Source organism: Python bivittatus, unplaced genomic scaffold (assembly GCF_059951505.1).
Source record: "Python bivittatus isolate LINGU-HERP-01145 unplaced genomic scaffold, Pbiv_v1 ctg000660_np1212, whole genome shotgun sequence".
Classification (NCBI taxonomy): Eukaryota; Metazoa; Chordata; class Lepidosauria; order Squamata; family Pythonidae; genus Python; species Python bivittatus.
The window spans coordinates 298,444-322,537 of NW_028277092.1; the positions used below are offsets into that span (position 1 = coordinate 298,444).

At 56.5% G+C, this 24,094-nt stretch overlaps 1 protein-coding gene across 2 annotated transcripts in view; it reads right to left on the reverse strand.

The window, feature by feature from the left end:
* The window catches only part of IQGAP3 (IQ motif containing GTPase activating protein 3), a 41,403-nt gene extending 17,560 nt beyond the window's left edge, over nucleotides 1-23,843 (reverse strand). The window contains exons 1-23 of one of the 2 annotated variants that reach the window (XM_088151173.1): nucleotides 17,687-23,843; nucleotides 15,413-15,500; nucleotides 14,605-14,761; nucleotides 13,506-13,583; nucleotides 13,349-13,425; nucleotides 11,951-12,018; nucleotides 11,457-11,570; nucleotides 11,049-11,227; nucleotides 10,464-10,551; nucleotides 9,322-9,485; nucleotides 8,589-8,676; nucleotides 7,278-7,441; nucleotides 6,673-6,833; nucleotides 6,354-6,478; nucleotides 4,988-5,151; nucleotides 3,920-4,010; nucleotides 3,574-3,741; nucleotides 3,317-3,459; nucleotides 2,788-2,958; nucleotides 2,140-2,223; nucleotides 1,943-2,014; nucleotides 1,189-1,258; nucleotides 657-865 (exon numbers count right to left, since the gene is read on the reverse strand). In XM_088151173.1, coding sequence (XP_088007299.1) covers nucleotides 657-865; nucleotides 1,189-1,258; nucleotides 1,943-2,014; nucleotides 2,140-2,223; nucleotides 2,788-2,958; nucleotides 3,317-3,459; nucleotides 3,574-3,741; nucleotides 3,920-4,010; nucleotides 4,988-5,151; nucleotides 6,354-6,478; nucleotides 6,673-6,833; nucleotides 7,278-7,441; nucleotides 8,589-8,676; nucleotides 9,322-9,485; nucleotides 10,464-10,551; nucleotides 11,049-11,227; nucleotides 11,457-11,570; nucleotides 11,951-12,018; nucleotides 13,349-13,425; nucleotides 13,506-13,583; nucleotides 14,605-14,761; nucleotides 15,413-15,500; nucleotides 17,687-17,717 — 2,754 coding nt within the window. In that variant the 5' untranslated portion in view covers nucleotides 17,718-23,843. Of the gene's footprint in view, nucleotides 1-656; nucleotides 866-1,188; nucleotides 1,259-1,942; nucleotides 2,015-2,139; nucleotides 2,224-2,787; nucleotides 2,959-3,316; nucleotides 3,460-3,573; nucleotides 3,742-3,919; nucleotides 4,011-4,987; nucleotides 5,152-6,353; nucleotides 6,479-6,672; nucleotides 6,834-7,277; nucleotides 7,442-8,588; nucleotides 8,677-9,321; nucleotides 9,486-10,463; nucleotides 10,552-11,048; nucleotides 11,228-11,456; nucleotides 11,571-11,950; nucleotides 12,019-13,348; nucleotides 13,426-13,505; nucleotides 13,584-14,604; nucleotides 14,762-15,412; nucleotides 15,641-17,686 lie in introns of those variants that run through there. The other variant, XM_007441254.3, reaches the window with a different exon arrangement.
* Nucleotides 23,844-24,094: the final 251 nt, after the last annotated feature.

Consider the following 24,094-nt stretch of genomic DNA (forward strand, 5'->3'; position numbering starts at 1 on the left):
GATCAATGAGAGGGGCAACAGGCTACCTCGAAAGGGGGGCTGCAGGGCCCCACTGGGGGGGTGGGCAGCAGAAGGGAAGCGCCATCACCTTGTTGAGGGGCAGCAGAGCAATCACACAAGGCTCCATTCAGTCAGGCACGCACATGGCAAGGGAAGCAAGGGGAGAAGCAGCCCCCCTTGGAAGAGGCAGCCGGCCAGCCGCAGGAGAGATGATGCTTGCAAAGAGACCCATCTCTCTGTGACCCAGTCTGCAGCAGGGTGGGTGACCAGCTGGCCAGGCAGCTCGTTTGCTCCACGGCAAAGTAAGGGCCACTTTTGCCTTTGGGTGGAAAAGGTCTAGGATGTGGGTTAAGTGGTGCTGTCCTCCCCCTTTGGAGGCTGAAGCCCTGCCTCTTCTGGTTAGTTCCTATGGTGCCAGAGTTACCCAGTGGCCATTGCTGGGTTCCAGTTTATATGGGAAGGAAGCAACTTCCCCCAGGCGTGCAGTTTCTCAACCAAGCAAGCCGAGGCGCCTGCATTCCTGCCCCTGCAGTTTATGCGAGTGCTCGAACCCAGAAGGGCCCATCGGCTCTGACAACGCCCAGGCTCTCCGTCGGAGCCACGCCCCAAGCCGGAATCCTTCTCTGTGTGCAGGGTCTGCTCCATCCCCCTCTGACCTGGAGAGTGATCCTGTTCTTGACCAGTAATCCGATTTTGATGTCCATCAGGTTGAGGTCGCTCTCCAGCTGCTGGTTGGAGCGGATTCCCCTCACCACGTTCTCCTGGAGAGCCAGCAGCTCCAGCTCCTCCTCGTAGTCGCGCTGACTCTGTTCCAGCAGATGGGCAAAGCGCCGGACGATGCTGATGGGGGGGCTCCTGCTGTGCACTGGTGGCGAAGGGAGCACAGAACCAACCTGTCACCCGGGCTGCAGCCACACTGCAAATCGGGAGCCCACGGGAACCTTCCCCCTCCATTCAGCGCAGCGGGGGGCTCTGAGCGGCCCCACAGTCATGCTGCGCCTCAGGAGCTCTGCCAGGACCATCCAGGCTACAGCTAGAAGCAAAGCTGGGACCTGCAGATCGGGCGTTTCATTGGCACCACACGAGCACCTTGAAATGGGGGCAATAATTCCCACAGGTTTTGCAGAGGAGGAGCCTAAATGGAGCATGCGCACCCCGCACCCCCAGGCAAGGAATCCGGACACTCACCCAACATCCTGTAATCTTCTCTTGCCTTATTGGCTCGCACGAAGGCCTGGATCTTAACCACAGCTGCAACCTGCCAAGAGACTGCCAGTTTTCAGCCAAGCCGTGGCATCTTCGCCAGCTCACAGGAGCAAAAAAGGGGCCCGTTAAGCTGTTCCCCGAATTTAGTTTGATGTGAACCTGGCTGCGTTATTTAGTGACTTTTCAAGGAAGTTCTAAAGAAAGGGCTTTCTGATAAGACAGCTGTCCAGATGTGTTGAGAGTGAACTCCCAGAATTCACTAGCCTTCGAGAACGATCAGCCCAGGAGCAGGGAACGAAGACGGTCACGGCGGTTTCCAGCCGCTCTGAAGACCTCCGAGAGGCCACGGAGTCACCCGCAGAGAGGAGAACCACGGGGGATGGATGGCGAGCTGAGCCCCGCCCCACCCCACCCCGGCCTGTTCCCTTTCCCCCGATGCCTTCGCTATGAATTCTGGGAATTGCATTCCTGCACATCTGGAGGGCACAGGTTGGGGAAGGTGGGTGATGGCAGAAGAGTGCTTATTGTGGTTGTCATTTTAAGGTCTTCCCGACACGTTTATTAGGGATGTGGCATTAAGAGTGGAGCCTCCACGTTCAGGAGCAACCTGAGAGTCGAGGTGCCTGCAGAAGGGCTCGCTGGAGGCATCTGGGTGGTCTCTCCTGGGGAGAGGACACGGCGGGCAGCACGGCCACCCAACCGGGCACCTCGTAGCCTTCGGGGCGGCAACACTCACGTTCTCCCTGAAGTAGCGCAAGCGTTCCAGGTACCGTTTTCGGGCACGCCACATCCGTACCCAGGACTGAATCTGGCGCAGCAGGGAGAGCAGAGGGAGGGCAAAATCACTCCCTGCCACTGGCACCGTAATCAGAGAAGCCCCCCAGCCAGCCGCCCGCCTACCCGCCCGCCCAGCAGTTGACCCGGGAGGCTCACTTTGATCACAGCAGCCGTGTTCCTCCGCAAGTGGCGCAGCCTCTCCAGGTAGCGTCTGCGTTGCAGGTATCCGCGCCAGGAGGCCTGGGGGCAGAGGGCGAGGGACCGGGGTGACCCTCCGATCTCTGGGGCCCCTCCACGGCCGCCTCGTCCTCCCCTTGGCCCATCGAGCAGAGCCCTCTCTCCTTCCGCTGGCTTTCCAAGCCTTGTTCACATGGGACCACAGACTGGCGGGGGGGGGGTCTTCCTCTAAAGCAGCAGCAGATGCCCCCTCCCGAAGCCGCCTCTCCACAGCTGCCCCCCTTGGTCTCCGGCAAGAGCTTTCCCAGGTTCCACCCCAGGAAGGGAACAGGACGCTGGGCTACGGCCTCTCTGGGGGCAGGATGCCTCCCTGGCAATCGGGGAGCAGGCCCGCCAGCAGGACAGAGGGAGCAGTTAACGCCAACCTGCCTGGTCCAGCTGCTGCCACCAGCACCGGGCAGAGCGCGGAGGAGCTTCTGGCGGAGCTACTCTTGAGTTGCTGCTCCTCCACGGGGTTGGTGGCCCACCCGCAGGGCCAGAGAGGGACCGAGAAAGGAGGTCAGCGTAAGGGCACCAGGTTGGGGAAGGGGAGTTCCATCGGGGGCCTTCCCCACAGCTGCAGCCTACCTGGATTTTAACAGCTGCCGGCACCTGCTGGGACAGGAACCGTCGCCGCGCCGCCCACTTGCGACGGACGAGAAAGCCCCTCATGCGGGCCTGCAGCCGGATGACAAGCCGGACGTTGGATCCCCACAGGCGCTCCCGGTCATGGGCGGAGGTCACTCGGGCTATGGCCGCCTGCAGCGGAGACCCACGAAAGGTCCGTTGGGACGGCTCAGGTGGAATGGTTCGCTTTGGGAGGGTTCCCTGCGCACCCTGGGCTGCTTGCACCGGCCTCCGGGGGACCCCACGTGCCCCCTGCTGCAATGATGCCCTAAGGGGGGAGGCCGGGCCAAGACTGGGACTCTGTGAACGAGGCTGCGCCAGGAAGGGGCTGCCACTTTCAAGCCCTCTTCTCTGCCCTTCGCGGCTTGTCTCCCCTTCAACCCTCCCCCGACCCTGATTCAGTGCCACGTGGCTTAGCCGGACGGGCTTCGTCGCCCACGCGTTCAGCAGCGGGATCCGCTCTCGCGCAGCTGCTTTCTGTCACACCCACCTGGATCTCCTCCCGGCTGAGGTGGGCCGTGCGGAGGGCGAGGGGCTTGGGCTGCTCCCACGAGCCCTCAAAGGACCGCAGGCTGAAGTAGTACTCCGTGCCATCTTTCAGTCGGTGCCGCACCCAGGGCGCTTTTGAGTCCCCTGCGCAGGAGGCCGACGTTAAAGACGAAGATCAGGCCGAAAGGCTTACAGCGTTTAAAGAGTGGGGCCTCCCTCCTGAATTCTGGCTGCGGGAGCAGACCCTCCCTCGTTTACCTGCAGGCTTTCGTGCAGCCGCCACGGCACAGAGCTGCGCCTGGTAAGCCGCGGCACACTCCACCACCACGCCACAGAGACCCACGTGCGGATTGCGCAGGACTCGGACGGTTTGGGCCGCGTTCCCTTCCCTGATGGCCTGGTTAATGGCGGCGACGCCCAGGGCCACTGTGGGAAGATACAGAAGGGGCTGCAGCTGGGACGGGAAGCCGTGGGTCCTGGGAGGGCCGAACATCTTCCAAGCCATCTTCATCCCCCAGCCCCAAAAGCTGCTCGAGTCCGGGCGACCCGGCGGCCCCTTTGCTTCCGGAAAGGACCCCAGAGCAGCCCCCAGCCTGGGCCTTACTTTGGAGTGCAGCTTCGCCGTCTTGGTTGGCCCTGCAGACCCCCTCCTGGATTTCTTCCCACCACAGGAGCGCTCCGGCATCTCCCGTCACCTGGGCAGAGAAGGCGAAAAGGGCAACCGGCGCCCCGTTCTGACCGAGCCCCCAGAAGCCGGGGATGCAGCCAAGCTTTGCCCCGCGCCTGGCGGACCTTTGGCTTTCACAGGCAGGTTTCAAGGCTCTGGCAAAGCCGGAAATGAAGCTTTGCCAGCTTCGCAGAAGCCTAATCTGCAGTACGGGATTGCCTTACGTTTCCCACAACAACCCTGTGAAGCAGGTCATGCAGCGAGGGCAAACCTGGGCAGGGTTCCCCTGTAAGCCTCACACCAACAGCAGTTGTCTTCATCCTACGCAGCCCAAGCGCAGGGGCTGCACCCCACCAGCCCATTTGCAGGCCTGTCTCCTGCTTCAGGAGCCTGGACTCCTCCTCTGTTCTCTGACTACAGGCAAAAAAATCAGAAGGGGTCTGGTGGCTCCCGTAGACTAACATGGCTCTCCTCCTGCGCCATCCGACCAGTGGCATCATAGAAGACCAGCTGGCCTAGAGGGGCGGATCAGGGCCAGGGCGCCTGTGGTTCAAGTCTCCCCTTTTGGGGGACCGTGCTGCATGGCTGATCCTCCCGGATTTGGCACAGAGTTGTAGAATCACCAATGCAGCCCTGTGCTCCCACGATCCCAAACCTCAGTGATGTGCACACGTGTGGATTTCAATTCCCCAAATTCCCAAGCATGGCCACTGCTGAGAATTCTGGGAATTGGAGGGCAGGCAACTGGGAGGCCCCCAGATTGGAGGCAGCGATACTGTACGGAGAAAGGAGGCAATAAAACACCACTGATCAATCCCACGTCTGGTTTCTATGGGTTCATAAAAGTACATCCTGGTTTCGTACAACCCTTAGCGCGGCTTCTGGAGATAGCTAATCCAGAGGTCATGCACCCAGCTCTGGGACAGCCTGAAACTTTTGCTCAAAGTGCCTGTTGGTGTTGGTACAGGACATCCCCACCCCAAACATCACGCCTTCTTTCCCCACCTGGGCTTTCTGCCTCAACATCTGGACCAGAACGAAATGGTATCGCTTGGCCCTCGGGAGCATCACATCACAGAGGCCAGCCGACGGCAGGAGCAGAGCCGTGAGGGTCCTCTCTGGACAGGCACCCAGCAGAGCCTCGTTGATCAGCCGGACGGCAAGGATTTCTGCAAGAGAAGAGGGAGGCATTGGCTAAGCCAAGGGCCGGAGAGAGACGCTTCTTAAGGATTTGGTAGGATTCCTGCAGAATGGCACCTTGAGGAATCCATCGGCTGTTAGCCTGTTTGTGACTTGTACATTTTAACGTCCAGAGGCCTTTAACTCTGGAAATTGAATCTTTAGGAGTGTGTAATTCTGAAATGAGTCCTGTATCCTCTGGGAGGCAATCCAAGGGTATCCTGCTAGGAGGCTGTGCGTATAGGCACCTGATTTCAAAACTGTTCGAAGTTACGACAGTGCTGAACGAGGGGTACTTACAAACAGTCCTCAAAGATCTGGCCATCCCAGCGCCCGCAGTCACGTAATCGCAATCTGGGCACTTGGCAACTGGTTCGCACTTATGACAGTTGCAGTGCCCTGTGGTCATACGATCACCATTTGCGAACTTCCCTGCCAGCTTCCAGCAAGCTAAGTCAATGCGGAAGCCAGTGGGGAAGGTTGCAAGTCGCTCTGGTCAGTCTCCCCAGCCTCCCTGCTTCCCTTGCCCTCCCTACACTTGCACACAGCCTGCACCAGGCCTCTCAGGACCTCCCCCCCCCCGGCACCCCTGCGCTCCTTACCTGGGACTCCCACCTCTTCCTGCTTAATGACCCGTGCATCTTAGCGTTACGACGGCAACCGGGACTGCTAGGATTGTCGTTGCTAAGCGATGCTTTACAACCGCATCGTTTAGCAATGACAATCCCAGTCCCAATTGCTGTCATAACCTGAGGACTACCTGTACAGGCAAAAAGCCTCAGGTGTCTTGGTGGGCTTGTTCAGAGCTGTTCCAGAAGGGGAGGGGGTCAGGAACCTGGGGTTAAAGTATAAAGAAGCGGATTTCGCTGGACGTCAGGCAAAGATTCCTAAGATAAGAGTTGTTCCACAGTGGACCAAATGTCTTAGGAGGCGATGGATTTTCCTTCAATGGAGGCATTTACACTAAAGCTGGATGGGCATCTTTGGGGGGGGTGCTCTGCTAGGGGTTCCTGCATGGGCCAGGGGTAGGACAAGTTGATCTCCGAGATACCCCGATTCTGTCTTTGCAGGTGGGACTGTCCCAGCTGGGGAATCCAGAGGGCCGGACGTGGCTCTTGGGCTGTCGCTCGCAGCCCTCTGTGCATACCCCGTTGCAATCGACCCAAAGTCCCCTTTGGGCAAAGAGCCTTACTCTCCCCCTCCTCGCGGACGAGGGCGTTCACGTCATTCACCGAGGCCTGGATATCGTTCCAGCTCAGGAAGTCACGCCGTGTATCCCGAAAGAGGCACTTCTGTTTTGACAGGCTCTCAAAATAACTGAAGAATTAAAACAAAAGAGAACACCAGGTTGGAGCCAGAGTCAGTGTTAGTTAGACTACAGAAATTAATCATGGTCTACTCTAACTGCGAAAAATTTCTGGAGCTAACCGTTGGCTAGTTGGGTACACAGCACAAGATGCTGTGAAGAAGGAGGGAAGGGCCACCGTGCTGAGCCGGGGAGGGCGTCTTACCGCTGCGCGTGGCCCTCTTCCACACCGGAGAGGCCCAGGCACGAGCTGAGGAGGCTCCTCCAGAAGCTGGAGCTGTCTCCGTCCTCCAGGGCTTGGTTGACCAGCGCCACTGCGGACAGCATCTCCACCGCGACGAAGAGCTCCTCTTGGGCCAGCTCCCCCTGCGAAGGAAGCCCGCCACCTGCTTTTTGGCAAGCCAGGCGTGCCCAGAAGAAGCCCCCGAGCAGACGCTCTTGAGCCGGCCGATGGCCGTCCCCATCGTAACACCCCCAACGCCGAAAAGCAGGAGATACCCATTGGCCGGCCCAGGACATGCGCCTGATTCCATACAATGGACTTTCGAACGATTCTCATTCTCAATATTTTGTAGGGTTTGAAGGGGATGAGAAGCACAGTTCTGATGTTTTAAAAAAAGATTTGAAAAGCTCAGGGCTGAAGGGAAGGGAAGGGAAGGGAAGGGAAGGGAAGGGAAGGGAAGGGAAGGGAAGGGAAGGGAAGGGAAGGGAAGGGAAGGGCCATACAGACAGGAGAGGCAGCAGCTGTTTGGGCTGCAACCCAACTGGGGCCCAGCCCACCCAGAGAAGCCCTTCCTGGGCCCCACTCACCTGGGGGTGCTGCCGCTGCAGAGCAGACAGTTCTCGCTGGTAGAGCTCAGCGGCAAAGGAGAAGACCTCCGGGAGCTGAGCCTCGGGGTTTGCCAGGGCCCGCAATGTCTCCTCTGCGATTCCCCTCCGCAGGGAAGCGTTGATGTGGCTCATGGCATATGCAGCTACACAGGCACAGGGTGGATTTTCAGGTGTTTTAGAAAGACGACGTTGGGGCAGGAAGAGTCAGGAAGGGGCACGAGGCGGCCCCAAAGCTTCTCAGGCCAACAGGCAAGACGCAGGACTTCCCTGCAGGAGACCCCCTCCCCAGTGGCTCTCTGTCCCCAAAGAGCACAGACAGCACCCAACGAGCCAAGGCTGGACCCAAGGCAGTGCTCCTCCCCGAAGCATCACATTAAGTGCTTTGCTGGCACTGCCCTTGTCTCCCCCACCAACAGATTGCCCCGCCAGGCTGCAATGCCTCCACTGCTCCTCCTCCGCACCAGGTCCCTTTCCTTTCCCCGCTTCTAGGGGTCAGCTTGACCCACTCATGGCAGGAGATCTTCTCTGCAGGCAACATATGCTGCTCAGATGAGCGTGTAGGTGTGGGAGGGGAGTTAGAAAAGCTCTAAAACAGTGTTTCTCAAGCGTGGCAACTTTAAGATGTGTGGACTTCAACTCCCAGAATTCCCCAGCCAGCCATGTTGGCTGGGGAATTCTGGGAGTTGAAGTCCACACATCTTAAAGTTGCCAAGCTTGAGAAACACTGCTCTAAAAGGATGAACAAAGCATCCAGATGGTCCTGGGTGCAAAAAGGGCTTTCTGAAGAATGCCCAGATGCACCCAGGGAATGAAGGGCTGACACAAAAACAGGTGCCACGCTGAACCAGCACAAGGGTTTGACAGATAATAAATTCTGACAAAGGAAATGCCTCCTGGCTCTTTTTATTTTCTTTCCTTGCAAGGAGGTGATAAAACCCAGCTCAGCCCAACATTAAAATCATCATTATCAGTGAGGAAGAAGTCACCAATATCCTCTGGCCGTGGCGCTGGTGCTCTTCCCCCAGAGAAGCTACCAGCTCTGGGTGAGGTTGGCCTCAGATGCGGATCTGGGCAGGGGAAATAGGACCCAAGGGCTGTGGGGCCAGAGAATACCCCACTGCAATTGATCCCCAGTCCTCCCACAACAGCCTCCCAAGAAAGCTGGAATGAGGAGGTCCTCCATGCCGGAAGCCCATCCCTTTGGGATGGCAGATATACTCTGGAAAGGCCTGGAGCCTTGAGTTTTTGGGCCACATCTCCCCCCTTGGCCTGGGGCACAACCCCACTCACCAGCACGCTCCTGATCGCCTCTCTGGTTGGCCACATGAAGTCCAGCTTGAATTTCTCCTTGCTCAAGCAAGTCAACGTAGCCCAGTTCCTGAAGAAGGAAGGAGACAGAGGGGTCTGAATAAGCAACTTGGCTGAGATGATCAAAGGTGGACAGCAGAACACCCTGCTACTTGGTGGAAGAGGGTTAGATATTGCAAGCAGGAAGGCCGCTGCAGCAGCTAAGGACACTGGAGCATCAGTGGGTCTCTTTCGATGTTCTTCAATTGATCATAATGAAGGGAAGCTTTTAGATAGGAAAGAGCTGGACTACCCCTATTGGCATTGGAGTGAGAATACCCAGGAAGTGCCCCTCCACCATGGAGTTTCCTACATGTTTCCTACCCCAAAGATGCTGCTCAGAGAAAAGTCAGAAATTCAGCAAAATGGTTGTCCGACGATTCCTTTTCCTTCCTTTGGAGGAAAAGCCGTGGAGCCCAGGAGAGGGAGAGTACGAATTCAGGGGTGCACAAAATGCTCCCACTAGTTTGGCAGCTCCAGGGGGCCTGATTTAGCCAGAGGCTCCGTCCCAGAGCCCACCTGAAGGGTCCTTCTGTTCCAGAGATGGAGCCTTCTCTAATTTGCTGGGAGAAGGATGAGGAGAGATGGGGCGCAATACAGAAAATTCCTAGCCCTGTCACTGCCAAGGAGGACCCCTCCTCCCCTCCCTGCCCCAGTCCCACTCCCCAGGGCGCACCAGTGCCTTCTCTTCCCGGTCAGCGTTTAGTTGATCCAGGTACCATCTTGCGTTGTCTCGCCGCAGGTTTCTCAGGGCCAGGACGGGGTCTTGCAAAACGTGGTACAGAGTCTGGGGGTCCTCGGCGTCCAGTGCATCATCGACCGCCTCCAGGGCACTCCTGACTGATTTAAAGAGAGCGAAACGGTCGCAAGCGATGCTCGTGCAAAAACTCTTTCTCGGACCGCAGGCAGGGAGAGAAGAATGCGGCCCAGGGAACTTGGGTCATTGGGCACATTTGATCTGCAGTGAAGCAACCAATGAAACAGGAGGTCCTCCCGGCTCAGGCTTGGTGTCCCCAGCAAGGAGCCCTGAGAAACCTCCAGGAGGGTGGCCAGACCCCACCCGCTCAGGTCAGGGATGCTGGAAAGGCCCCCTCTTTGGTTTTTGCCCGAGCTCTGCTTCAGTTCAGCCAAGGCCCAAGGCCTGACTCAGCTGCAGGCAAGGCCGTTTTGCGGGGCCACCGATAGCTCCCAGGAAATGAGAAGTTTTCCCCAAACCCACCATCCTACGGAGACTGGCACACTGCAAACTTTCCAGGCCGTGAACTGGGCATTTCGCCCTGGGGGCCAGCTTTAGCACCCTCCCTGCTCCCCTGCAACTGGGCACTGTGGGGACTGCAGGAAGCAGAGGGCCAGAGGGGGCCTCTCAGGAGCGTCCCAAGAGAGAGGGCATGTGGGGTAGCCTTCCGAAGAGCATCCTGGATGCAGCCGGAAAGCTGCTGGCCTGACCATCGCCACAGAGATGGCGACAGGGAGATGGAAGTAGACCTCCCAGGGCTTTTTCAGAGAAGGCTAACTTTGACTTGACCAGATGTCTTCAATGACAAACTATGGTTTGAAAACAGTGATTTCTGCCAAGGCTGGCTAGACAAATGCCAGTAATGACCAACACCCCTCCAAGCCCAGCTCTGTCACCCCAAAGCAGAATGGGAAAGGAAAGCCAGCTAAGGTCAGGGCTTGTGTGTCCTTTGGAACCGCAAACCATGGTCTGGATTCTTAATTCTTGCAAGTAGAAACAGAATTGCAGCAATGTTCAATCTAGACAAGGGACTTCTCTACTTCTAGAGCAGCAGAGGCAGGGAGGGGTCCCAGTCTACTCACTGTTCACCAGATGGATGCTGCCTTGGATTTCAGCTTGGGTCAAACACCGATCGTAAATGTCTTCGCCATCCGGTGTCTTTTGCAGATGCTGAGAGCGAGCAAAGAGAAAGGTAAAAGCCTGCAGCAGTGTTTTGCGGCTTCCAGAATATTTCCAAATGAATGAAACAGAGTAAGAGAACCGGGAATCGCCCTGAGGGAAGTGGGACTCATCCCCACCTCCCATGATCACCCTTCTCTCGGAACCTACCAGGGATTTGGGGCATTCGGAAAAAAACATATTATGCAAATGAAGGCTAATTTGCATGAGCTAATTGCACATTTGCATGTGTTTTCCTACTAAAACTTGCAAGGAGGTTTGCATAATCAGGGACGGGAGCTGAGGCAAATTCAGCAGAGGAGAGCTTTCCACGCCACGGCGCTGTGAGGCTGCTCCCGTGCTCCAGGTTGCTGGCGAGCGTTGGCTTCCCCCGCAGCCGGCCGAAACCCAGTGACCAGAATTAACATCAAGTGCCCACAAGAGCAGGGAGAAGGGGGGCCGGGGGGCATGAGGAAAGGTGAAAGAAGGCTGGCTGTGTTTCTGCCTACCTGATTCTTTGTGTTCTGAGCCTTCTCCACTTTGGCCCGGAAGAGCTCTTCCTGGTAGGAGGCCCCCAGGCTCTCCTGCAGGCCAGCCAGCATGGCGCTGGGGTTGCACAAAGCCGCCACGGTCTCTGCCACAACCCCCACGTCTATTGCGTTGTTGATCGCCAGGATGGCAGCGTGCACTGAAGGGGAGAAGCTGAGTTAACGTCGGGAGAGCAGCAGCAACAGGTCCCACAGATCAGATGGCGGTGAACTGCTAGACCAGTGTTTCTCAACCTTGGCCGCTGGAAGATGGGTGGACTTCAACTCCCAGGATTCCCCAGCCAGCCATGCTGGCTGGGGAATCCTGGGAGTTGAAGTCCACCCATCTTCCAGCGGCCAAGGTTGAGAAGCACTGCGCCAGACGCATACCAGCTGCCTCGTCTACTGAGAGCTCTTTAGCCAGGATCCCACCAATCTTGCTGAAGGAGGGAAGTTGCAAGCCATATTTCTCTAGTTCCCCTTTCATGTGGTTTATTTCTTCATCTAGAATAAAGCAGAGAGAAAGGGAAGGGTTCAATGTGCCACGTCAGGTGGAAGGGTCTGGACTGCCATCCTGCTCCCCCCCAACCTTTCAGGGTCTTCAACCCTATCGATCAATGATTAACAAGTGGAATCCTAGAGGTGGGAGGGGGTTCTTAGGCCATAAGAAACTGGGTTTCTTCATTCATTCGTTCGTTCGTTCGTTCGTTCATTCATTCATTCTCCAAGATCCACAAGTTCTCCTACAGCTTCAGAGTTAGCATAATTCAAATTCGAAGGGCCAAATAAAGGATGTGCCACATAAAATAGAGAGAGAGAACCAGAGCTCCCAACTCTGTGATTCTATCAGAAGAACTCTAAGTCTCCTTCTGGGAAAGTCTTACCTGTAAAGTCAACTTTTCCATACAAATCCTGAATCTGGGGAGCCAGCCCACGCTTGAACAGGTATAAGCTAGGAGGCAGATCAGAAGAACAAGCAAAGAGGAAGATTTGGTTGAACGTGAATCCAACATGAACAGGAAGACTTGGAGACCAGACTTACAAAGCGAGAGACGCCGCCAAAGCAGGAAGTGAAGTCTCCAGATATGGACTGACCGGCAACCAGATGAGAAACCCCGGGGTTTGTGGGGAAGGAGGAGAGAGGTAGCAGCCGTGTAAGGCTTTCACAGGGCCGATGCGAGAATAAAAGACGCTTCTTGATTCTCGTAGTACCTTATGCTACTTAGTTTGCAACACAGGTATGAATCTTTTTTATTCCTTAATCAATCCCAGAACTTTAACGTAACTTTAAGTCTATCTTGGCCTAACCTGTCTCCCAAAACTATTGCAGCTTCTAGAGAGGGATTTATACACTCAAACTCTTTACAATTTTACTCAAAAGAAAGATAAGCCTAAATTTAAAACTCTCTTTCTCCTTAAGAGAGAGTAGAGAGGAACAGTTCATTTGCCTTCCCAGGTCCATTCTCACCTAATCTGACAACCATCTCATTTAAAAGGTAAATTACTGGAGAAAAACAAGTCTTTTATATAAAAAATAATTAATTTTTTAAAAAAGTATTGGCATGTCACATTAGTAAGTAACAAAGAGAACAAAAACCCATAGACCCGGGTCTATGCATTAAAAAGATAGGATATATAGGATCAAGTAGAGAAGTCTTTGCAGTTATTCTGAAAGACTGTGACAATGTTTTTATCTTCTAGCTTTTTTTATTATATGAAAGGCCTACATCAGTAGGAAAATACAACCGATCCAATTATTTCCCAATAATTAGTTGATGTACTATCTTGAGCGTCCTCAACAGATAGCAGCAGCTAGTAAACCTTGGTTGTCCTCGAAAAAGCTAAGCATGGTTGGCAAATCCTTGGATGGCGGACCACAAAGAAACCGCATGGCCTAAGGCAAGGCTGAGAAGCTGGAAACCTCCCCAGAAGACATCAGAAAGCTGTCTCCATACGGCTCCCACGAACTCCACAGATGTGTAATTCCTCCTGAGCTCAACCTTGGGGAATTGATGGCCCTTCCTCAAAGGGGAATTTCCATTTCGGGGCCCCTGGCATGCTGCCCTGGCAGGACTGCGTGCCCCCAGGGGTTCAGCCTTAGGAAGCAGAACGTGCTTCTCATGGAGACAATGAAGAAAAAATGCCCCGTTTTAGAAAATATGTAAGCCAGCTAACAGGAGCTCTGTGGTCTGCGGTGGCAAAGTTCATACCCCCTCCTGGTGAACTGAGACCAATGTACTACCTACTGGGGGGGTCTTTCCTCCCCCCACCTCCAGGCTCACCTCAAGGCATGGATGCAATACACCACGCGAGGCATGTTCTTCTTGTCGTAGATGTCGGTTGTCTCAGGGTGGAAGATCTGCGAGAAGAGGAGGAGTCAAAGCACAAAGGGGACCCTCCCTGGACACCCAGCGAAGGAGTGGGGACCAGAGGCCTTACCACAGGTAGCCCGACACGACTCATGGCGTCCCGCCATCGGTTGATGTTGTCCGTGTGACGGAAATGTAGCCCGCAGGCCTTCAGGGAGGAAGAGGAGAGAATGTTGCCTGTACCAGCCCCACCACGAGAGGTTGGGGCAGGGACCACTCCAGAACTGAGCAGCCCCCAATCTCAGAGCCAGAAGGAAGGCTGGACTCTGTGCATTGGCACTGCTGCCAAGGCTCTCACCAGAGGCTGGCACCCTTTTGCTGGGCACCTGTAAAGCCCCATGCTGCAGCTCCTCCTCCAGACCATTCCGAGCATAGAGATGGAGCGGTCTTTCTTCTAGATCAGTGTTTCTCAACCTCGGGAACTTTAAGACGGGTGGACTTCAACTCCCAGAATTCCCCAGCCAGCTTGCCAGTCCACCCGTCTTAAAGTTCCCGAGGTTGAGAAACACTTCTAGATGGTGAGGTGGACGTGGGAAAAGCCACGTGAATGGGCAGGGATGATTGTGGCAAGGAGAGGGGGCCCCTGGGAGACCCTTTTGCCTAGGATCCCAGCAACCAGCGCCCTGCCCAAAAGTCTTTGGCAGGGAGGAGCAGCCATCCAGCCTTCCAGTTGGGGGAGAAGCCATGGATTGTCACAATGAGCAGAAGGAGAAGGGAGAATAGACACATTCTGGTGGGAAGAACAAGGCTGCCTGGGTGAGCAAGACCTCCCAGAAATTGCAGACCCCTGACCAGAACCAGAAGCCACCCATCTCCCTTGGGGGTTCTCCAGCCTATGGTCTCGCGAGCTTCGTACGAGCACAGCACAATTCTGACCGGCCTGCAGGAGCCCTGGGTCAAGGCCCCTGGCTAGGTCCACCAGCCCCGTGGACTGCAGGGGAGCCTTTCCAAGCCTGTTCCCCACCCCAACCCTGCCTGCAGAGGCACTGGGACCAGCTCTTGGGACAACGCCAGCAGCGGTCAGGGCCCCCTTGGGGGGCGGCAGAAGCCAGAGTCACCCAGGGCAAAGCTAACTAGACCAGAGGGGGACCCTGGCCTGACCCCTGTGCACGAGGCCCCTGCCCTAGACCGAAAGGGCTCCAGGCCCCCCCGAGCCCTCAGCCCCTCACCTGGAATCGGGCCTGGTCAAGATCGTAGATCTTCCCCAAGGGACACACGTCGGGAGCAAAGAAATGCCCGAGCTTGGCCAGGGTGACACCATTTCGCAGACTCTCCTCCAGCTCCGTGGGAGGGGGCAGAGGCTCTTTCAAGCAAGCTTCTATCCAGCTGAGGGGGAGAGTTGGGGGACGGTTACGCCTCTCCGGTCCCAGGCATCCGATCAATGCTCTCAGCAGCCCCTCGCCAGTGCCCTCAGGAGACACCCACCCCGACCTGGGATTTCGGGCAGCAGCGCCAGCAAAGCCCCCTCCTCCCCACTGGACAGAATTGTCCAAATACCCCCCTCTTCAAAATTAATTTTAGTGGCTGACCCTCCAGGTCCTGTGGCCAGGGGGAGGAGGAGGAAATGTCTTTATCCACTTTACTTGTGAACATACAGACACCTCCCCACACGTGGCTGGCTGGGGAGTTCTGGGAGTTGAAGCCCACCCATCTTAAGGTCGCCAAGTTTGAAAAACACTGCTCTAGTGGATCCTGTACAGAGGACCTCTAAGGTTTTTTCAACTCTGTGCTTCTCTGTGGCTCTCCAGCCTCTTCAATCACTTATGATGATGATGCGTCTCCAAGTCGTTTTTGACTCCTGGCGACCACACGGACGGATTTTCTCCATGACAATGGATCACGTATATTTCGGGGGAATCCACCACTTCTCAGGATCGCTGGCTTTGGTTTCGGGGGGGGCAGTCTTTCAAATACAGGGGGCCTCCCTGGGAAGGAGAGTCCTGGGTCCTCTTCCACCCACCCCGAAAATTGTCTCACCGCTTAGCCTCCTCCAGGTGGCAGAGATACTGGTAGGCGATGTTCTGATGCCTCCTCTCATCCATTTCCTCTGCTGTGAGACGTTCATCTGTGGAAACCAGAAAGAACTTCATCCCCAAGACCACACTCCAGGAGGTCCGCAGCTGGAACTCCTTCTGCTGATTCTCTCCTTCCATCCCCAGAGATGGCATCTAAGAGATGCAGCAGCCAAAGCCTCAGAGGAGCCCAAGACCCCCTACCCACCCTTGCTCCCCAACCCCCGGAACTGGCTGCAGCTGCTCCAGGCGACGGTCCTCCCCACCTCTTCAGCGCACTGTGAGGCAGGGCCTCCCTGGATGCCTCCGCGGGTCGAGGTTTCATGAAGAAAACTACCGCTCCAATTTCTAGACATATTTTAATCATAAAATTCTCTCCCCCACACATCACAGTGACTGACTTCTCTTCCAAGAAGCCCTAAAGGTTGCAGTTTCACAACATATCCCATCCCTTGAGCACTCAAGGTTGTCTGTTCCTGCTCTACAAGATGCTTTGGAGAGATGCAGCATTCCTTGGGTCCTTCCGAGCCTTGTTTCTAACTCCACTTTGTGGAAGCGAGAAGTAGCAGCGATTCCACATTTGGACAAGGAGCCACAGAGGACCCCAAGCCTGGGTAAGCAGGCACTGCCTCCAGTCCTGCTTCACATATCACGTAAACTGCAAATCGCCCAACCTGTTTCCTCCCCACCACTGACCATCTCTCCGGCCTCCAACCTTCGCATTGTCTAAGTAGCCCCCCCCCACAAGACCTCTTGCATCCTCTCACTTCAAATCTGGCCAACCGGTTTCCTCTGCCCCAGTCTCCTCCAGTTCTAAGTCAGGGTATTTTAATTTCTACCACAGTAAACACCCTATTTTAACTTATCACACTGAACCATGATTTGTTTTCCACATGATTATATTGTCCATGATTTGTCATCTTAGGCAGAAACTGATTTTAATAACCTGCAGATTATAGCAAAGAAGTAGCAGTTCTCCAAATTTGCCAAGCAATATGGCTGTGGGCATGTTTGTTCTGATCCCTCGCCATCTGCAAAGTTTGCCTCTGTGTATGAATGGAGAATGCCCCGCAATATAAGGATATCAAGGAAAGGGATTCCTGAATTAGGAGCAAAAAATTAGCGGAACGCAATTTCCTTGACATTGCATCCAGCCAAGCTCCCCCTTGGGAGCTATGGATCACACCATTTTTATTTTATTCAAACAGATTTGCCTCCCACCTTTCCTGCAGGAGCTCCAGACAGCTAGGACCCCCTCCCACGTCCCCCAGAACAACGACCCTTGAGGTAGGCTGGGCTGAGAGAAAGCTAGGGGTCCAAAATCACCCAGGAAGCTTGTGTCGCTGAGGGGGACTTGAGCAAGGTCGACAGTTTGCCTCTCGGGTGGCCTTCACACGTTGCACAAAGCCACAGCGCGTTCTTGCTGGTTTTGGCCCGGTGTGTGAACCCAGCCATTACGGCTCAGTCAGGAACCACGGCCAGGTAACTCGCAAGTGAAGCACACCCGAGCAAGCGTGCGGGTCGACTCGCTTTCTCGTCGACTCGAGTCTCCGGACGCTTCAGGCAGAGCGTGTGCACGGAGGCAGCCAGACCAGCGCGTGCAACAATTTACAGCTTAGCCCTCTCCAGAGATCGGAACAAGGCGGCTCCGACCCTGTTCGTTCTTAGTCTGCCAACCTCCAGAGAGTCGAGAACCGCGTAACGTTCCCCGGGCCCGGAGCCGACCCGAGGAGGCAGGACCGGCCGGCGAGGCGCAGCCCGGAGCAGCTTCCAGACCAGCCAGGCCGCTCAGCCCACTCGCCTCCGGACCGTTCCCCGCCGAGCTCGCCCCGGAGGGGAGGGGAAGGGAGGGGAGGGGAGGGGAGGCTCCACAGCGCCAGGGCCGAGGCGCGGCTGTGACTCACGGCCTCCGGCCGCCGCCATCCCCGCCCGCTTAAGGCGCCTTCCTGCTGCAGGGCTCTGGCGGCGTTTCTCCCTCCCGCCCCCGGGCAAAGGAGAGCAACGGCGACGGGGGGCTTCGGGCGCGGGCGCCTCTCGGAGCCCCGGTGGGAAGTCCGAGCGCCCCTCCGAGCCGGGGCACGCGCCAGCCAGCCTCGCCCTTCGCTTCCTCCGACCATTCCCCCTGGCGCGCTGGAACGCCTGGGAGACCCCGGGCCGCGGCTGCCTGCCGCCCTCGGGAGAGGCGCGCCCGGCGTGCCCAGCCGCCCCCGTCCCGCCCCGTCCCGCCCCGTCGACTCACAGCCGGACCGAGCCTGGGCGCGCTGCGCCATCGCCGAGCCCTCCGCCGCGCTGCGTTTCGCCTGGGATTTTTGAATCTCCCGCCGCCTCCCTCGCCAGCAGCTGAGCTGGCCGCGGAGGCTCCTGGGCGCTGTAGTTTTTCCCGGGAGGCGTGGCGCGGCTGGGCAGGTCCTCAGGTCCGTCCAGGGTCGGGGCTGCGAGCGCGCCCGGCTGCGCTGGAGCCGGCGGAGAGGCTGCGCCGCGCGGGCCGGGGCGTCCTTGGGCGGCCGCTGAGAAGCGCAAATGCGCGTCGGCTGCTTGGCCCCTGGGAAGCCTTCCTCCGGCGCGGCGCGGCGCGGGGCGGCGGGCAGAGACGAAGCGCGTTTGGGGCCCCCTTCGCTCCTCTGCAGGGGCCCCCCGGTGGGGTCGAAGGCCTGCCCCGTTTCGTGGCGTTATGTTTCGGCTTTGCCGCTTAGGGGCTGCGGTCCCTGCGAGCCTCTCGCGCCTGCCCCGGCTCTCCTCCCAGCGATGCCTTCCCCTCGCCTCCGACCGGGCTGTTGGAAGGCAACGGTCAAAAAAGGCAAGATGGCGGCCACAAGGGTGCGATCGAAACTTTGTAACACGCATAAAAAACAGGCGGAGCTCCGATGGCCCCGTTGTGGCCGCCGCTGTGACTTTTTTGACCATATCCTCCTACACCCCTGCCTCCAAGCCAGACCCGGGGCCGCCTGAAGCTGTCTCGGCTGTCCCAGCGTGGAGCTGATACTTTGGAGGGCAGGCGGCGCTTCGCCTCCGGATGGTCTGGAGCAGGGTTTCTCAACCTTGACGACTTTAAGACACGTGGACTTCGACTCCTAGCATTCCCCAGCCAGCCACGCGGGCTGGAGAATCCTGGGAACTGAAGTCCTCAGATCTCCAAGTCGCCAAGGCTGAGAAACACCGGTCTGGAGGGAGGAGAGCAAAGGCTGCCTCAGGGGAAAGAGCCTGGCGCGTGGAGCCCGGGGGGCGAGGGCGTTTGGGGCCTCCTTTCAGAGCTCCCGCCCAGAGGAGCCCGCGGAAGGGCAGGCGAGCCGGGCGGGGGGCGCAGCCAGCGCAGCCCAACTCAGCGGCGGAGAGCAGCCGCGGAAACCGCGGCGATCTCCGCTTTTCCGCTCGGAACGGGACGCTTCTGTCCTGGCCCCGGAACGGGCGCCTTCTTCCCGGCTGGAGAACGCGAGTCATCGGGCGCGCCACGTCCCGGGCAACCGGTGAGCAGAGCGCTCGCTCCGATGGAGCAGCGGGTGGCGCCGGCGGCCAACCGGGCTATCGGTCAGCGCGGGCGTCCGGCGGCGTCCCTTCCCGCGGCTCGGCTGCATCCCCGGCCTCCGCTGCTCTGGCTGCTGCTGCTGCTGGTCCTTTGACTCCTGTTGGGCCGCAAAGGGGTCCGCTTTGATCTCTCTTTTCAGCAGAGTCTGTAGTGTTGAAAATGCACTCTAAGGGTTGCCTTGCACCTCGGTGAGACGTGCAGGAGTCGTAGGGCAAATATTCCATTGTGTCAGTCTCATTTGAAGAGATCTCACATTCTTTAAAGCTTCTACAGGTTAACGAGAACGGGCATTTGAGCTCTCAATTCCACCAATAATACAGGGTTCATCTATTTCCTTCAACGCCTTATTAAAAGATTTCTCTAGGTAGGTGCCTAGAAAGGACACGGAAGATTTCTATACTTAGGCGAGTTTTATGCCTTTTGTCTGTTGTTTTAAAGGGGTTCTTATCAGAACCAAAAGACAGTGGAACGGCTCTGCATTGGTACAAAAGAGTGATAAATGGTCTCATTCCAGTTTCTTTTTTCAGTTGGTTGGAAGCATTATATCTGGATTTCTGCTTGGAGTGAGAATGTTTACTGGCATAGTCTCTTCTAATACATAATTTTATTGAAACAGTACAGAAACTATTTATCCTCAAGCCCCAAAGATGCTAAGGGAAGGCCCTGGGAAGATCTGATGTCTACTCTAGAAAATGAAATGGGGAGTAGCAAATAAAATCTTTACTGCACTTCCAATTATGTATGTGAACTGGGGATTGTGGGAAGTAATTGGTGCTTAGTCCAAATAATGCCACCTTAAAAAAGCATTTGTATTCTAAATCACTGCCAAATAGCCACTGCAGCCACATGTTCCTGAACTGGGAAGGAAAAGTTGTCTATAGATGCTCATTAGCAGGGCCCCAAGATTGTATTTCAGAGACCTGGAGAATAAATGAACAGAATCCAGATTCACGAAATGAATCGTCACCCAGCTGAGGAATTATATGTGAATACAACCTGCACTGGCTAATTATGAGTGAGCGCACCAGCGATTTAAATTAAGAAATTATCACGTAATGACAGATTAGCCACAGGTCACCACGCTGGCTGACTTAACACAAAGCAGACTCGCACCACCTAATCTCACACCATGAACGCTATGGAACTGGGGGAAGAGCAGCCACTGGGGATAGGTCTTTTCCCATCTGTACGCACACGTGTGTCACATCAAACTATGAAAACAGGGCAGAGCCTCAATGGCATCGTCACAACTGCCATGTTGACTTTTTTGTCCATATTCCCACGGACACCCCCGTGTAGGACCAAGGGCTGTGGAATTGGGTCCATAACGCTTTCTAGACGTCAGTCAGCTGGAACATATTTGAGAAGGGTTTTCAAGAGTTATTTCAGTCCAGAACATAGAGGAAGAAGCTGACCACTGCAAGATTAGAAAATTGGATCCCTACCCCGGCAGGTAACAAGTAGGCTTTTAAATTATTGTTTTATGGGTGCTAATTTAATGGAATGTTTTAATTGGCAATCTAGGGGGTTGCCTATTTGATTGGTTTTACTGGTTGTAAATGGATTCTTATTAGGCTGTCATGATTTTGTAGACTGGCTGCTTTGACATCCTGATGTTTCCTACGTCTTTGCAGCGCCTGTTTGTCATGCCCTGTGTTGAAAGGCGCGCTGCGCGTGTGCTTTGGGAGAAGTGTTTGAACTGCACGAAGCTCGGTCCTGCCAACTCTTCCTGCAAGTGCCGTTGAACGTGCTCGTTAAGGCGATTGTGGCTCTCTGAGCAGGGGCGCCTTTTTTCAAACTCACACCGAGGCCTGAACAGCAGAGGGGCCCTGCGCCCACGATTCGCCCTGACATCGGGGATAATGGAGAAGCAGCTGGGTTGTCTCCTGTGCGATGTTCCTTCAGCTGCTTGCTGACTGCTGGGTTAAACAGAGGCACAGAAAATAGAGGCAGGCAGGGCGACACCCCACCAGTGTTTGGGGGATCACACCCTCAAGAAAGTAACTGAGTAAAAACCGGTCTAAAACAAAGGAAAAAGAAGAGGAGAAAATGGAAGAAAGGGTTAGGAGCGTGCAAGACGTGCCCTGCTGCTCAAGGCTCCCCTTCTGCTCCTGAATGCCCCCCCCATAAAAAGAGGCTCTGACATTTTCAATACTGCCCCAAGGGAGTTCTGGGGATGCATGCACGCCCCACCCCTATGGATGGAGCACGGGGACAGAGGTGAGGTATGCTGGGAGGAGCGGGTTTGGGGCGGCTTCTCAGTTTGCAGTCGCCCCTGCAGGTGTGTGGGACACCCCAAAAGGGTGAGACGGAGCGAGCACGGCAGCTGAGCGCAGCGGGCTGGGGGATCCCTTGTTGGAACTGGTTGCCATGGAGAGATTTGCCTTTCTCTCACATGGCCTGCAGAACGTGCTCTGCAGCCCCTCAACTCGTTTGAGATCTCTGGATCTCTCTTTGGTAAGCCCTGCAACCATATAAGTGCTGTAGGTGTGCATTTAACAGCTCCTTTTGGGGTTCCTGTCTTTGATGACTGCAGGAGAGGTAGAAATTGCTGATGGCCCAGCATCCTCTCTTCCTTTAAAAAATACTTTGTGTCTGCCCACACTCCTCCTCCTCCTGCTTTCTGATCATCTCATTTCTCCCAAAGCTTCCTGCATCTTCTTCCATTTATTTTCTCCTGGAATCCCACTTGTCTTCCCTCTCCTTCCCCTCTGAACAGTGGGCTTCTTTCAAAAGGTGTTGTGTCGCAGGCAGGCAGGCATTTTTAGAACTGGGGAAGCGCGCTGAGGGGAAGGAGGAGATACGAGGTAGATGCACCCGCTGCGTCACGCACATTAAAGTGGGTCCGAGATCATTTCCCCACTAAATTCGGGGATGCTGACTTAGTTGAGCCCTGCTCCAGATAGTTCTCTTTCACAGCAACACAGCGCAATGATACTGGCCTCAGCTTCTCCCAGCTCAGAATCTTCTCCCAGGCGGCCAGGGGCAGAAGGAGCCGCTGTCCTCCAAAACCTCGGAGCTGCACACAACTCGCTCGGGAGGGGATGTCCAGGTGGCTCTGAGCTTCCACCAAAGAGCTGCTTGGTTGCACAGTAAGGAGGCAGGAGAGGCCCGGCCATGAGCCTTCGGACTCTGGGATGGATGTGGTGGGGAGCCGGTCACGCGGGTGGAAAACATTATTCTTCGGAAGGGGAGCCCTAGGCTGGAACCAAGAAAGCCGAAGGTCGAAAGCGAAGGGAGCCTGTACTTGCTTTGTTTCTGAAGTGGCGTTTTGCAGTTCAGGGGCCCGTCGTCCTTCCCGTGGAGGGATCATGCTGTGCCTCTCCTGGCCCCATCTCTCCTCCCCGAGCAAACTAAAGAGAAATGGCGACGTTTTCCTGTATGAAGCCATGAAATCCTTAGTGCAGGCTTTCTCAACCTTAGCAACTTCCAGATGTGTGGACTTCAGCTCCCAGAATTCCCCAGCCAGCATGAGCTGAAATTCACACATCTGGAAGTCGCTAAGGTTGAGAAACCCTGCCCCAGTGGCACGAAATCAGGAGGAGCCTGGTAGCACCATTCAGCAGTTGCACCTCACGAAAACTCCTGCCTTTAATGAAATGGGTGAGTCGGGAAAGGTGCCCCCGGACGCCCCTGCTTCTTGGCTCCAGAGTCTGTCTCCATACAGAATTACCTTCACGCGCTCCGGGCCTTCAAGGAGTCAGGTGAGAAAGCGGACACAGAAGCGGAAAGGGTGGAAGAAGATCCAGCCAAAGGGAGCCCACCCCGGCCGTCTCCTTCCTGAGGCGCAGCAGCTGCATGCCGAGCACGCGAGGGCGCCGGCTCCAAAGAAGGCACAGCTTCTCTAACAGAGCATCACTGTCCTGAGGCTGTAGCCAAAAGGCGACGCTGACTTTTGGAAGTCTCCCAAGTAGAAAAGTCCCTGCGTGAAGAGGAACGTCGGGGCATCCGCAGGGCACGGTCCAAAGAGAGGAAAAGGCAGCCGAGACGGTGCGACGCTTATCAAAATGGACGGAGCTTTGACTGCCCCCTCGGGCATCCCTGGGCACCATGCACCTGCTCCCTCGCGCTCGGCTCCGGGGGAACCTTGGGTCGCCACCGTTTTCCTCGCCCAGGGCAGCCGCAGCTTCAGCACTTCGTAGAGGGACGGTGGAGGGGGGTCTCTCCCTCTTCCACCCTTCAGGAGACAGGCAAAGACCCCGGAGCTCCTCTCGTTTCCAGGGCAGGAGCGGAAATATGTCATGTTTATTAAGAATTTTGACGATAATAGTAAAATCTGGTACAAATTAACCTTAAAGAAAGAAAAGAGAACAGAAAGAAGCCGTAAAACATACGAGAGAAAGAAAAGCAGGAATATAATAAGGAAAGGGGAAAGAGATACAGAAAGAAGGGGCTTCCAACCTTCATTGCAACTAGTATAAACAAATTTTGCGACTTTTCGCCCCCTCTAAGGTTACGAACATTTGTCGCTTTGTCCCATCTCTTAACCGTAGCGCTTTTTAGGGATCCAAGATGACAGAAAGCGGACCTGGCCGCTAAACGAATCATCCTTGATCGGCGTTGATACCGGAGCCGGCCCCGGGCCCAGCCGCGCGGCGTCAGCGCCCCTCAAGGCCAAGGCGGCCCCTCCGGCCCTCGCGCTCCCTCCGCCGTCGTGGCCAGAGCGCCCCAGCGCAGCCTGTTGAGCGGCGGCCTGCCCTCGCCCGGTTGAACGCGGGGCCTCGGGCGGGGAGGCGCCCCGCAGCTTCGAACCGACCCGGCCCCGGCTGGTCGCGGGGCCTCGGGCGCTGAGCGGGCCCCGCAGCGGCCGGCGAGCCCGACTCAGGCGAGCCCCGTCCAGGGCGCGGCCGCGAGCGCGGTCCGGCGGGGCCGACGCCCGGGCCCGGAGCCGCGGTCCCAGCCGGGAGGGCGAGGCCCGCTCGCGAGGAGCCCCGCGGAGCGCCGCCGCCCGCTCGTCCGAGCTGCCCGCGGCGGGCGGCAACGCGGCAAACCCTAAACACAGAGAAGCGACCGCGGCTGAAGCACGACGCCGCCGCCGACGCCGCCGCCCAGCGCGCTCGGGGGCCCCGCCGGTAGGCCGACAGCGGCGCCCGGGGCCCCCGCCCTCGCTCGGGGGGGGAAGGT